General features: G+C 44.1%; 1 protein-coding gene across 1 annotated transcript in view; it reads left to right on the top strand.

The window, feature by feature from the left end:
* Positions 1–2,297, top strand: part of PPP4R3A (protein phosphatase 4 regulatory subunit 3A) — a 74,884-nt gene extending 72,587 nt beyond the window's left edge. Inside the window, exon 15 of the mRNA XM_074956124.1 lies at positions 1,017–2,297. Coding sequence (XP_074812225.1) covers positions 1,017–1,130 — 114 coding nt within the window. The 3' untranslated portion in view covers positions 1,131–2,297. The remainder of the gene's footprint in view (positions 1–1,016) is intronic.
* The last annotated feature ends 11,012 nt before the right edge of the window (positions 2,298–13,309 follow it).

The following is a 13,309-nucleotide window of genomic DNA, read 5'->3' as shown; positions in this document are numbered from 1 at the left end:
AACATTGGAATTAGGTTTTCTAGTAACATTTATTTACTCAATTATTTTATATAGATAATATATATACAGTGTTACGCTGTATAAAATACTACTGTATATTGTGTGTGTATATATTATATACAATATACTTGTTGCATTTATGCCTCGGTATGCAATGGCCAAAATTTTCTAACTAAATTAAAGTTACTAAAGTTAGGCACCTAAACAAGGGGCTTGATCTTCAGAGGTGCTGGATGCCCACAACTCTTGGTAGTCATGTGTTGACTAAATTCCAGAAATTGGAAAATATTGTAGTAAGTGGGAGTTGTGGGTGCTTACCATCTCCTAAGATCAAGTCACATATTTAGGTGCCTAAATATAGATGTAGGTGCCTAACCATAGGCATCTGAATTAGAACATTTTGGTCAGTATGTGCAATGTAGATGAGTTAATGTTACTAGAGATACTTCTAATTTTGAATTTCCTAAAATTGTTTACATTTTGTAACCTTCACATCATATTAATATAGCTACTTTGCATATAATAAACATATATTTAAAATTACTATTACTACTTTTAAATTAGTGTTAGTGAAAAGAGACCATATTATAAAATTATCCTAATTGATAATTCAATTTGAAGGATGTTCCATATTGTCTCTGAAGTTCTGCCAGATCGCTCATTGCTGCAGTCCAGTCAACTATCCTAGGTAAAGGAAATTTCCATCTTTGTACAGATAGAGCTGCAATGACAATTTTTTGCTAAGTAGTTTGCATTTTCTTTAATTTCTACCCAAATTATCCCCATAGGTAGGATTGTTTGGAGGGGTAGAACCCTTTTTTTTGGATTTACTGTAATCAGCACTTCCAAAAGACATTACTTTTGTGCATGTTGGAGTTGGGGTGTTTTTTTTTTTTTTTTACAAAACTTCAGACTTATCAATATTCTTGTGGTAATAACAGTTTCTAGTATCTCTGGGTTTGGGCAATATTTGGTTCATTTTTGTGTACGTCTTAATTATTTGTATTTCTTCACAGGGAGGCCTCGTGGGGCTTGTAGATTATCCTGATGATGATGAAGAGGATGATGAAGATGAAGATAAGGAAGAAACTCTACCTTTGTCAAAGAAAGCAAAACTTGAGTCGTCATAATGGCAACCGTCTAATATCAATTCCAGTTGGGGAAGGGGAAAAAAAACTACTAATTTTTCAAATGAAAAATAATACACAACAAAGCAGCAATCTTTTGTGAATTACTGTGTGTGACACAGATCAACCTATACAAATGGATTTCTGCTAATCAAGTGCCAATTCAAAGGAGCAGAAGAAGGGGAAAATATTACATTTAGGGGGAAGACTTATGCCTTTGAGCTCTCCAGCTTGGACCACACATTGCCCTTTTCTCAGGGAAGGAAATGGAAAAAAATAAAAAGCCAACAGGGCAGGAGTTTTGTTAATGGAACTCTGGATTGGCTGGTCAATTACTACAATCAGAATATGCTTTCTTGGACAGTGTATGAGACTTTTGAAGAAAAGGCTGTCTTGCCATAATTCTTCACTAAGAATGCCAGCAGTTTCTTTGTATAAAGAGACCTGCCTTTGAAATCATAAATTCTGAACATTTTAGTCAAGCTGCAACAGGTTTTAAAAACCTCTATGGGGGAGGGCCTGAATATAAAGTTTCCTCTTTTTTTATCTGTTCCCTTTTGCCCTTTAAACTGCAGAATTTTTTTGGAGGTGGGGGATTTGTCTGTCCCTTCTTGATTAAAGATTGAGTGGAATTCTAGATGTGGTCACTTTTTGTGTCATAATTTTATTTTATTTTATTTTATTTTGCCCCCTGAGTGTATGCTTAGTTGTTGAGTATATATTTGGGACCATTAAAAATTTTTTGATGTAATATAATCTCACTGTTGTGCTGGTACCTGTTTCACCCTGTGTAATTTTGTTTTGCATCACAAATCTTAATATGTGTAGGATTTTATGGAAGATGGTATAGTTTTTATTGAAAAAAAAAAAATGATTCTTGCCACAATGTGCATACAAAAGCAATACTATTTTGTGACTAAATATTTTATATTAAACTTTACATCAGCAACTGTCTTGAGAAACGATTCAGGGAAATAAGGTGGAATATAAAAAAAAAAAGTTGAAGAAACCTATAAAGATGAAATTAGTATTCCAAAGAGATTTTGAAATATCATAACTGGGAACAGTGATGGTATACCTACGAATCAAAATGGATGATGGATGATTTAGGAGCACCAGTATATTGACACATTTGACTTATGAAAATAAAAAAAGAAATCATTAAAGGTGAAGGAAAATCTGCATTAGTGGTATTTTTTAAACTTCTGACTCCCTTTGGAATACCAGTTTTAGTGTTATAAAGATGGTTCCAGGATTTGTTCATTTACCAGAATACCATCTATTGAGATCTATTCTGGTACCTGGCTGGAAAACACACTAAAAGTTTAATTACTAACTCAATGACCATATCTGTTTTCCAAAACCTGATTAATCTCAATTCTTAAGTGAAACTAAATGCTGCATGCTACTTCCTTAGTTTCTTTTGCAAATGTAGACTTTATTACATAGAGGGATTACGTTCAATAAGTAGCAAAATAATAAGAATATCTTCTTAAAAATTAGTTTCATTCTTTTCCAAGCAAAAGATACCTGCTTAATGAGAAGTTGATTGCCCTCTGCTCATTCACATCACCAGACTGTCACAAGTACAACTATGCCATTTTATAGGATTTGACCATAGATAGCAGCTTAGCTTTTAGTGTCTGTAGGTGGAATGTTGCATGGAAACTGACACATTGCCTGTAAGGTGCCTACAAAAAATACTTTTCAGATTTGTGTGCCAGTTGTCAGTGTCAAAGCATTTGAGCTTCATCTTTATTAATACATATGTAATTGCACGGTGATTCCAGATTTAAATGAGAACACACCATGGGGGAAAGAAGTGAATTGGTTATTCTAGCATACAATGTGAGTTAGTCTTTCTTTGCATTAACTACCTTTTCCTCAACAAGTTACTTCAGTTTTTCAGGTCCATGGTTATTTTATAAGTTATATTCATATATATAATATATATGAATAGTTATATTCACATACCAGGGTACAATCCAGACTAATGAACAGCTGTGTCACCCCTGTCCTGCAACCTTGGGTGCATTACCATTCCTTGCTGAAGTAGCTCCCAGCTGGGCCACAAACAGCATTCCAGCATGCAAGCCACATCCTGAATGTCTGTATGTAACTGCAGCCTGCCAGCCACACTTGGGTTATACTTTGGCTATCACTAGCCTTGGTTATATTGCAGGATGACTACAACAGTCCTAGATTTTCCCCTAGAACTGTATGTCCTGTACTGCCTAGCTCTGTCCTGAACAGTATATGTATTTTAAGGAAACATGCCAGCTTATTGTTTCAAATAGTTATTCAGACACTTCAGTTTAAACTCAGTTTTATTTAATCCAGTGTAAAACATAAATATGAGCACCAGCAAAACAACTGCAAACCTAGAATTGGCCAGATTAGAGAGAGAAGCAAGAGACAAAGAACATGAATACTAAGAGTGGCACCAGAGATGAGAATGAAGGAGCAGGAAGCTGCCCACTGGTGAGCCATGGAGCTGAAGGGAAAAGAAACAGCTGCCCTCCAGACCCCTGGAAGCTGAGAAGGATAAGGAAAAGAGAAGCAGCTGCCCGAAAACAAGCCATGGAGCTGAATGAAAAAGAAAAAGCAGCCCTCCAACAAGCCCTAGAAGCTGAGAAGCCGAAATAGAGAGAAACAGCTGCCCGCAAGGGAGCCATGGATCTGAAAGAGCAAGAGGCCCAAGAAAAGAAGGAACAGAAATATAATCTGGACATGATGGGGGAAAAACATGGACAGATCCCAGTCACTAGCCTCTCCCTCAGTTCAAGGAACCCTCAGCTGGGATAAGCTGTGTGCTGCACGCAAGGAATCGGACTGCATTGAAGAATACCTTACCACTTTTGAAAGGCATTGTAAGGCACCCCAGGTTGCAGGGCAGGAGTGACACAGCTACTCATTAGTCTGGATACATCACAATGGTGTTCTATAAAAGGACAATTATCGGTGAATTTTGTGCTGACGAAAGGTGTTAGATTGATAGCCCAAAAATGAAGTCATCTGTCACTAACCAAACAGGTACAACCCAGAGTTGAAGTGTGAGTTTCCCCACATTGCCTTGCTGAAGTGGCTCAATGCCGACTTGGAGGGATTTATCTTTATGGATGAGAGAGAGGGGGATACTTCAATCCATGTTTTTTGGGGGTTTTTTGTTTTTTTAATTTATCTGATCTAAAAGTCTGGGTAGCTGTAAGCCAGTCCTGGAAATGTTATTGCTTGAAGATTATCGACTGTTTCACCATTGTGATAGGCTCAGCTGTACCAACTAACTGGAAATGTGCAAGACACAATTGATGGTCATTGGACAACAATTTGAAAATCAAAGGCTTGGTATCTCTCTGGATGTGCCACTAAAGAAGGGCAGCCACCAAGGCAGGAACAGGTGCCACTGTTCATCAGCAAAGGGTTGATTCTTGGTATCTAATTGTTTTCATGCTACTGCTTGAGAAGTTGCAGCCATGTATTTCACTTAGGTGTGTGCACACCCAATGCACTGGAGCCAGAGAATTTTGCCTAGTAGTACCTGTAGAGGGTCAGCACTTGCATCTTGTGGCCATAGTCCCTCCCCTCGCTGTATGTGGTAGTGCCACCCTGACCCCTCCCTCAGTTCCTTCTTACCACCTGTTGATGGAGTCAGAGCTCTGGGTGGTCTTAACCTCACAACCTCTCACTATTTTAGTCTCTCTCTTTGTAGTTGTATATAGTTAGTGGTACCCTTAGTATTATATTAGTGTTAGTTGTATTTAATTAAGTATTCCTTTGTGTTGCCCTAACTGGGGTTTAAATATTGTCCATCATGTGGGAAAGCAATCCCCAACAACAATCGCCATACATGATGCATGCTGTGCTTGGGCAAGGCCCATGTCAAGGAGCGGTGTTCAATTTGTTGATCATTCATGAAACAGACTCATGGCTAGGGACCTTCACCTAAAGCAGCACCTACTCAAACAGACCATGCAGCCTGCTTCCACACTGAGGCCCTCATTGGATTGGAGGTCACACTTGGATTCTGAGAGTGCTGCCGCTTCACACCCTGGAGCAGGCGCCAAAGAGCTTGAAGAGTCCCTGTTGAGTGCAAAGAGGAAAATGTCATATAAGACTCAAGACCACTCCATGCCTCAGAGGGACTCTTCCACCTCCCCCAGGAAGAGCACGGATTGGCATGGGGTAAGTGCCAGCATGTGGGATGGTGTGAATGCTTCTGACCACTCCTTGGTACTGAGTAAAGAGGTTAGAGACATGTACTATAGACTTCGGTTCTGGCCCTGGGGTGTCTATTGAGTCCTGTACTGATGAGTTAAATGTCGGTGGCATACCAGGCCGCCACAGAACTCTTCTGCCTTTCCATTCCGACCTCTCCCTTGGTCCAGGACTTTGCCAAGGCTGCATCATTTATAGCCCCACTACCTGGATGGGCTGCTGAACCCTTGGGTCTATTGGCACTACACCCTGCTGATCCCCTTCCACAGTCTGAAAGCAGGGCTGGTACTGGACTCAGAGCAAGGGACTACCCTCATCGGCACCAGTCCCTGCCTTGTTCTGGGCAACAGATGAGTCAGACCAGTTACTTACACCCTCTGGACTAGCTCCACCTTTATCCCTGGAAACCCAAGGCTCCTCGGTATCTAGGTGTGGATCTTCCTCCTCCCACTATCCATTGCCTGATCCATATTGGAGACTGTTTATGGAGCGCTACAGGCACCAAGATTGGCATTCATCTTGCAGTCAAGACAGGGACCCCTGGTCAAGTGCCTCCTGGCCACCACTGCCCTATCCTTATCAGTCACCTCCATAGAATCTGTGGGACATTCCTTAGTCACAGAGGTCACTCTCATCAGCTAATTCTAAGATGAGGTTGCCAGGCAGATTGGTGGCAGGAATTGTCGGCCCACTGCAAGTTCAAGCACCAGTTAGCCTTCCCCATGCTGAGCCCCTGGAGCTGTCCCTCCCAGCTCCACCAGTCTAGGAACGGGAGCCAGCCTTGGTGCAGTTAGCCACTGCTCTTCATCCCCGGACAATTCAGCAACGCCTGGCTCATCTTCTTCTCCAATACCTGAGGGTTTCAAGGCCTACCAGGACCTTCTGCAGCACGTGGCTGCTTCCCTGGATGTGCAGGCAGATTTCCTGCAGGAGAACACCCATAAGCTAGTGGATATTCTGCAGCTGTCTGCTCCTGGGAAAGTAGCCGTCCCTGTCTATGATGGGCTCTTAGAGCCTGCAAAGGTTCTGTAGAGCATGCTAGCATCAGTACTGCCTACCATGAAGCACATGGAGAAATGCTGTGTCTATCCTGTTGCAGAGGTTTGATGGCTTTTACTCCCATTTGGCCCCAAATTCCATAATCCTAGCAGCAGTGAATGATAGCCTGCCAAGGTAGGTTAAAGTCCTATCCTAAAAACAAGGACTCCAAAAGGATGGATTTAATGGGCAGGAACATTTACACCTCCTCCTCCCTGCAAATGTTGATTGCAAACCAACAGGCAGTGTTGTCCAAGTACGACTTTGTAAATTGGACAGCTATGTCTAAGTTTGTGGGCCAGCTGCGTGAAACCTCCAGAGAGGAATTTTGGGCATTTATCAATGGAGGCTGTTCAGTAGCCAAGACGTTGCAGTCTGCACTGGACATTGTGAATACTTCAGCCAAAGTTATGGTTTCTGTGGTGACCATGAGAAGGGTCTCCTGGTTGCAGAATTCAGGCATTGCTCCTGACGTGCAGCAGGCCACAGATTTGCCTTTCGGTAGCCAGGTGTTGTTTTTGGACAAGACCTTGTACTCCTTCATGGATTCTATGGCCACCCTATGTTCCTTGGGGATGTATATGCTGGTAGTGCAGAGGCGCCACTTCAGTGCCAACAGCAGCATCAATACCATCCACAGTGCACCTTTTGGGCAGCCTTTTCCTCCCTTGAGACAGCTGGCTTACCCCAGAAAGGGGCATAGATCCCAAAGGAAGAGGCAGTTGGGTCCAGGGTCTGGCCAGTCAACACACCACCTCCTGGTCCCCATTTTGACTCTTTGGTCTAGAGCAGTGGCCGGTCATCAACTCCTTTGCCCCACCTCTGTTCAGGGACAGGCTAACTCACTTTTAGGATGCCTGGGGCTTGATTACAACTGATAGCTGGGTCCTAAGCACTGTCAGATCAGGATATGCAATCCATTCCTCTCCACTCCTTCCCTCCACCCTTCCTCCCTGTCCATCTTCAGGGACCCCTCTCCCAAGATGCTGGTCCTTCAGCAGGTCCACTCTTTACTGGTCATGGGAATGGTGGAGGAAGTTCCTTCGGAACACTGGGGTCAGGGTTTCTGTTCCCAGTGCTTCCTGGTTCCCAAGTCCAAGTGAGAGGTAAAACCTATTCTCAACCTCTGCAATCTCCACAAATATATCAGACATATGAAGTTCAGTATGGTCACCCTATCAACTAACCTCCCCTGTGTTGACTCAGAATGGCTGGTTTGCTACTCTGGACCTTCAGGATGCTTGCTTCCACATGGCAATTCTCCCAAGCCATAGAAGACATCTCCAGTTCATTGTGGTGAATGGTTATTTTCAGTACACAGTCCTTTCCCTTCCATCTATCTTCTGCCGTCTGGGTTTTGTCAAAGTCAGATTCAGGACTCACATAATTTGTCAGACTACTCTGTTTATTAGCAAAGCGCTTTTCCAATGCACCCAGATATGTGAGTCCCTCTCTGAGGCTCAAGTTAACATATTTATACAAATAAGCCAAAGCCAATTTAACATAAGAGACAAAAGGAAGCAGAAACTGACAAATATACATACATATCTTATTTGCATACTAACGTTTACCAATCTCCTAGCTCAGTAGGAGCTCTAAGTTATTTAGTTTGAGGACCCATTGTCTCACACTCCTTAATGTTTCTCTTCCTGACAACTATATTTCAACAAACCCTTAAAGTAGCATTTCTTTAATAAATTATAATTTCAATATAATTCATTCTACTTTCACAGTTTTTATCAAATGTATTCTCATGGTGATGGCATACCTCAGGATGAAGGGAATCCATGTCTTCCCGTATCTGGATGACTAGCTACGCAGGCCAGGTCTACGCTACAGACCTATATTGGTATAACTACATCACTCAGAAGTATGAAAGATCCGTAGTTAATACACCTCTTGGGGAGGCATATTAACTACACCAGCGGGAGAGCTACCTATCTACATAGGAGCATCTTCACTTCAACGCTTAGAGTGGTGCAGTTGCACCAATTTAGCATTTTAAGTGTAGACCAGCCCTCCAAGGAGGTCCAGGGAAAAGAAGTCCTTTATCACATACGCATTACATTGTGCTTACTTGACCATCTGGGTCTCGTCCTAAACACTGGAAAGTCAACGTTGGTCCCCACTCAGAAAATCAGATTAATTGGGGTGCTGATACTCTACAAGTTTGAGAGTGTTTCTGCTGACCAACCATTTCCAGACAATTTACCACCTTTGTCTCAGTCTGTAGTCTTAACCTTCCACAACAGTTTGCATATGCCTGAGGCTCTTAGGCCACATGTCCACTTGTACACAGGTGGTTAATTTGCAAAGTTGCACCTTTGTCGTCTTCAGATATGGCTCAGGACTGTTTTAACATCCAACCCTTCACCCTCTGGACAGGTTGGTCTGCCTCCCTCTGTTGATCCTGGACTCCTTACAATGGTGGACGGTTCAGAGAACTGTATGTTAAGGCGTGCCTTCGCGCCAGCCCTTACTAACCAGGACTGTTGTCATCAACGCCTCCCTGGTAGGTTAGGGAGCATATCTGAAGTCGCCGAATGTTCACGGCCTGTGATTGGAGCAGGAAGTGCAACTGTATATCACTGTTCTGGAGTTTCAGGCCATCTACAATGCCTGTCTCGCTTTCCTAGACCTCATCAAGGGTTCAGTAGTTCACATACTTAACAGTCAATACCACTGTGATCTATTATGCGAACAGGCAAAGGGGAGCACACTTCAGCGTGCTCTGACAAGAGGTGATCAGGTTGTGGCAGTTCTGCATCAACGAGAGTATCAATCTGATAGCCGATCACTGGTCCTGGGTCCAGAATCATCTTGTGCACAATCTCAGGAATTTTGCCCTGCACCACGAGTGGTCTCTGAAGTTCAGGGTTCTGAGAGTCATCTTTGCAGCGTGGGGCATCCCGGCAATTGACCTGTTCACTACAAGGGACAATAGGAAATGCCATCTGTTCTGCTCTCAAGGGGGCCCCAGTCTAGGTTCCCTGACTGACTCCTTCGACCTCAGCTGGCAATCAGTTCCCTGTATGATTTTCCTCCAAGCCTGATCATTCCGCAGGTGGTCATCAAGCTGAAAGCAGATCAGGCCAAGCTCATCCTCATTGCCCCGGCATGGCCGTGGCAGTGTTGGCTTTCCAAGCTTGCACTAACGATTCAGCCTCTCAAATCCCTTCCTCTCCATCCTAACCTGCTTACTCAGAATCATGGTCATACTTTATATCCCTCGCTCAGCTCCCTGCATCTCACAGCATGGCTGCTCTGTGGTTGAATGAGGAGGAAGAGCTATGTTCAGTAGCTGTTTGACAGGTCCTACAAGTAGGATAAAACTCTCTACCAGGGTGGCCTATGGGGCAAAGTGATCGTTGGCCCATTGAGTTCAGATGATGCTGGCTGGTATCCAAGACCTCTTGAAGTATTTGCTGCATCTTCAGTCATTGGGTCTTACACTTAGCTCATTGAGGGCGCATCTAGCAGTGATCTCAGCCTTTCATCCACCCATTCATGGATTATCACTACTTTCCAATGCCATGGTGACATTGATCTTAATGCTTGTCTTAGTGGCTTTCATGGGACCTGTTCAAGCCTCTGGCATCCTGTCTTTTTCCTCTCATGTGTCAAACTGCATTCCTCATGGCGATAACATCTGTGAGGAAAGTGAGATTGTTGCAGGTTTTGATGGCAGAGCCTCCTTACACACATTTCTCCAAAGACAAAGTGACATTGCAGCAGCACCTGAACTGTGTGCCGAAAGTGGTTTCTCAGTTTCATTTAAACCAGGCCGTATGTTTGTCTGTGTCCTCCTCTTCCCCCACCAAGCCACATTCATCTCCAGAGGGGCAGCATCTTCATGTGCTGGATGTCAGATAATGTCTGGCCTTTTATCTGGACAGGACTTAAACCCTTTCAGGCTTCGCCTTGTTTGTTTGTATCGCATGCAGGCCATATGAAGGAACAAGCAGTCTTCTCACAGACTATCTCTGAGTGGGTAACTTCCTGCTTCAAGACTGCATATGAAACAGCTTTGGCTACATCTCCTCTACGGGTGTGAGCTCAATTCTACGCTAGTGCAAGCTATGTCAATAGTGTTTCTTAAGTGAGGTCTCAATATTGGATATTAACAGGGGTGCCACATGGTCATTGATTACTGCTGCATCCAGAACAGATGAAAATTTTGGGGAATTAGTTCTGCAATATTTGTTTAAATAGACTCTGAGCCAGAAACTCCTGGGTATAGCTAGTGAGTCATCCATGTGGACTACACAACTGCATCTACTCGAAGAAGAAATGGTTACTTACTGTAATGGTTCTTCAAGATGTGTATTTTACGACCCTCCCTCTTCATTGAAGTCTAGTCTTCAGGCATTCAGTGTGAAGGAACTGAGGGGGGGCCAGGGCGGTGCCACCTCATAGCTCCTCCCTTGGCTATATGGCCCTGAGACACGAGCACCACACCTCCAAGGGTACTGCTAGGCAAAATTCTCTAGCTCTGGTGTGCTGCCCACGCATGCACTTAAATGGAATACACAGTTGCATCTACTCAAAGAAGAAGCAGTTACAGTAAGTAACCATTTCTGCTATTCCACTCCACATATTTGCATGTTTCATACATGCCTCATGCCAAGCTGCAGGTGTGGCACTGGATGTAGGAGAGACATGTACATAGAGGGAGCAGCAGTCTAAGACAGTTGTTTTCAAACTTTTTTTCTGGCAACCCAGTTGAAGAAAATTGTTGATGCCTGTGACCCAACGGAGCTGGGGATGAGGGGTTTGGGATGTGGGAGGGGCTCAGGGCTGGGGCAGAGGGTTGGAGTACAGGGGTGAGGGCTGTGGGGTGGGGCTGGGAATGAGGGGTTCAGGGTGTGGGAGGGGGCTCTGGGCTGGGGCAGGGGGTTGGGTTGCAGGAGGGGGTCAGGGCTCAGAGCTGGGTGTGCAGGCTCTGGGGTGGGGCTGGAGATGAGGGGTTTGGAGTGCAGGAGGGGGCTCAGGGCTGGGGAAGAAGGGGTTGGGATGCAGAAGGGGCTCTGAGGCGGGGCTGAGGATGAGGGGTTTGGCATGGAAGGGGCTAATGGCAGTGGATTGGGGTGTGGGTTTGGGGCACGGGCTTACCTCAGGCGGCTCCCAGTCAGTGGTGCGGCAGGCTTCCTGTTGGTCTGGGCACCTTGGACTGCGCTGCGCCCCGGAAGCAGCCAGCAGCAGGTCCAGAGGCCCACAGCTCCCACCTGCAGCCACCGCCTCCCCCAGCTCCCATTGGCCAGAAACCGGCCAGTGGGAGTGCGGAGCCAGTGCTTGGGGCAGGGGCAGCGCGTGGAGCCCTGTGGCCCCCTGCCTAGGAGCCGGACCTGCTCCTGGCCGCTTGTGGGGCGCAACACGGTGTCAGAACAGGTAAAGACTAGCCTGTGTTAGCTCGGCAGCACCACTGACAGGACTTTTAATGGCCACCAGTCGGTGGTGATGACCAGAGCCACCGCAACCCAGTGCCTTACATTCCGTGACCCAGTACTGGGTCGTGACCCGCAGATTGAAAACCACTGGTGTAAGGCACTGCTGAACATCAGTAGTTAGTCTCCTTTACTCTGTGCTGGGAGATGTGTGAAAAAACACTTCGGCAGGGGAACAAGCTGGCAAAATATCGGGGTGGAGGGAAACTGGCTTTTTGAAAAGCAGTGTAAAACAGAATGCTGATGAAACTAAAACTGGCAGAGGGATAATTATGCATCATGGTTGTGGCTTTATTCTGAAACTTGACTGTTGCAACTTAGATGCATCAGAGAGCATTAGCAGCAAAGAAACCTATAACATTATAGTTTATTTGTATTACATAGGAGCTCTAGCCATGAACCAGGACCCCATTAAACTAGGTGCTCTAAAAACACAGAACAAAAAAGACTCTTCGGACCCAAACAGCTTACAATCTTGTCATCAGTTCTTGAATGATTTAGTTAAGTTTAAAATTAACACAGTTAATACAATCCACAAGCTAACAAAATTGTCTGAATTGTAAAGTAATAAATGTTTTTAAAACTGTCCATTTTATGTGGAGCTAGAAGACCATTTAAGTGCAAAGGGATATTTCTGTCATATCGTGTGTACCTTACACTCCTTTTTAACTAACAATTCTGGCCCAGTTAGACATGCGTATCTAAAGGGGCCATAGCATGTTATATAACCAGGTTTGGAATGGAAAAGTGATCTTGCTCAGTGGTTCTCATACCATTTTCATTCCACTTTTCATGGAAAACTTTAAAATGAAACATTTTCAGAACAAAGAAGTTGTGAGGGGATATGGGTCCATAAGATCTCTCATACAAAGTGGGCCACAGGATGAAGATGATTTATAGATTCCATGGCCAAAGAGACCATCGCAATCATCTAGTTAGACCTCCTGTATAACAAGCCCTAGAACATCCCCAAAATAATTCCTAGAGCATATCTTAGAAAAACATCCAATCTTGATTTTAAAATGGTCAGTAATGGAGACTCCACTACGACCCTTGGTAAATAATTCCAATGGTTAATTACTCATAGTTAAAATTTTACTCCTTATTTCTGGTCTGAATTTGTCTAACTTCACCTTCCAGCTGTTGGATTGTGTTATACCTTTCTCTTCTAGATTGAAGAGCACACTATTAAATATTTGTTGATGATGAAGAAAACTGTTCTGCCCCACATTTCTATCTAGTCTAAAGTAGGGACAAAGCTATGATCTTTCTTGTAGCTCCCTACTGGCCATGGCAGTTTTGGGTGACAAACTTGTTACAGACATCTGTTCAGTTTCTGAATCAGCTCCCAGACTGCCTGGACCTGATTTTCACATCACCACAGCCAAATGCTCCATCCAGACCCAAAGTCAAGTCACTGCATCTGATGACAAGGCTGTTGTTGGTTTCCCTAGAAGTCCAAGAAATCCAGGTGGGAAAACATCT

The sequence above is a fragment of the Natator depressus genome, chromosome 6 (assembly GCF_965152275.1).
Source record: "Natator depressus isolate rNatDep1 chromosome 6, rNatDep2.hap1, whole genome shotgun sequence".
Lineage (NCBI taxonomy): Eukaryota > Metazoa > Chordata > Testudines > Cheloniidae > Natator > Natator depressus.
This window is presented reverse-complemented; position numbering and strand designations above follow the sequence as displayed.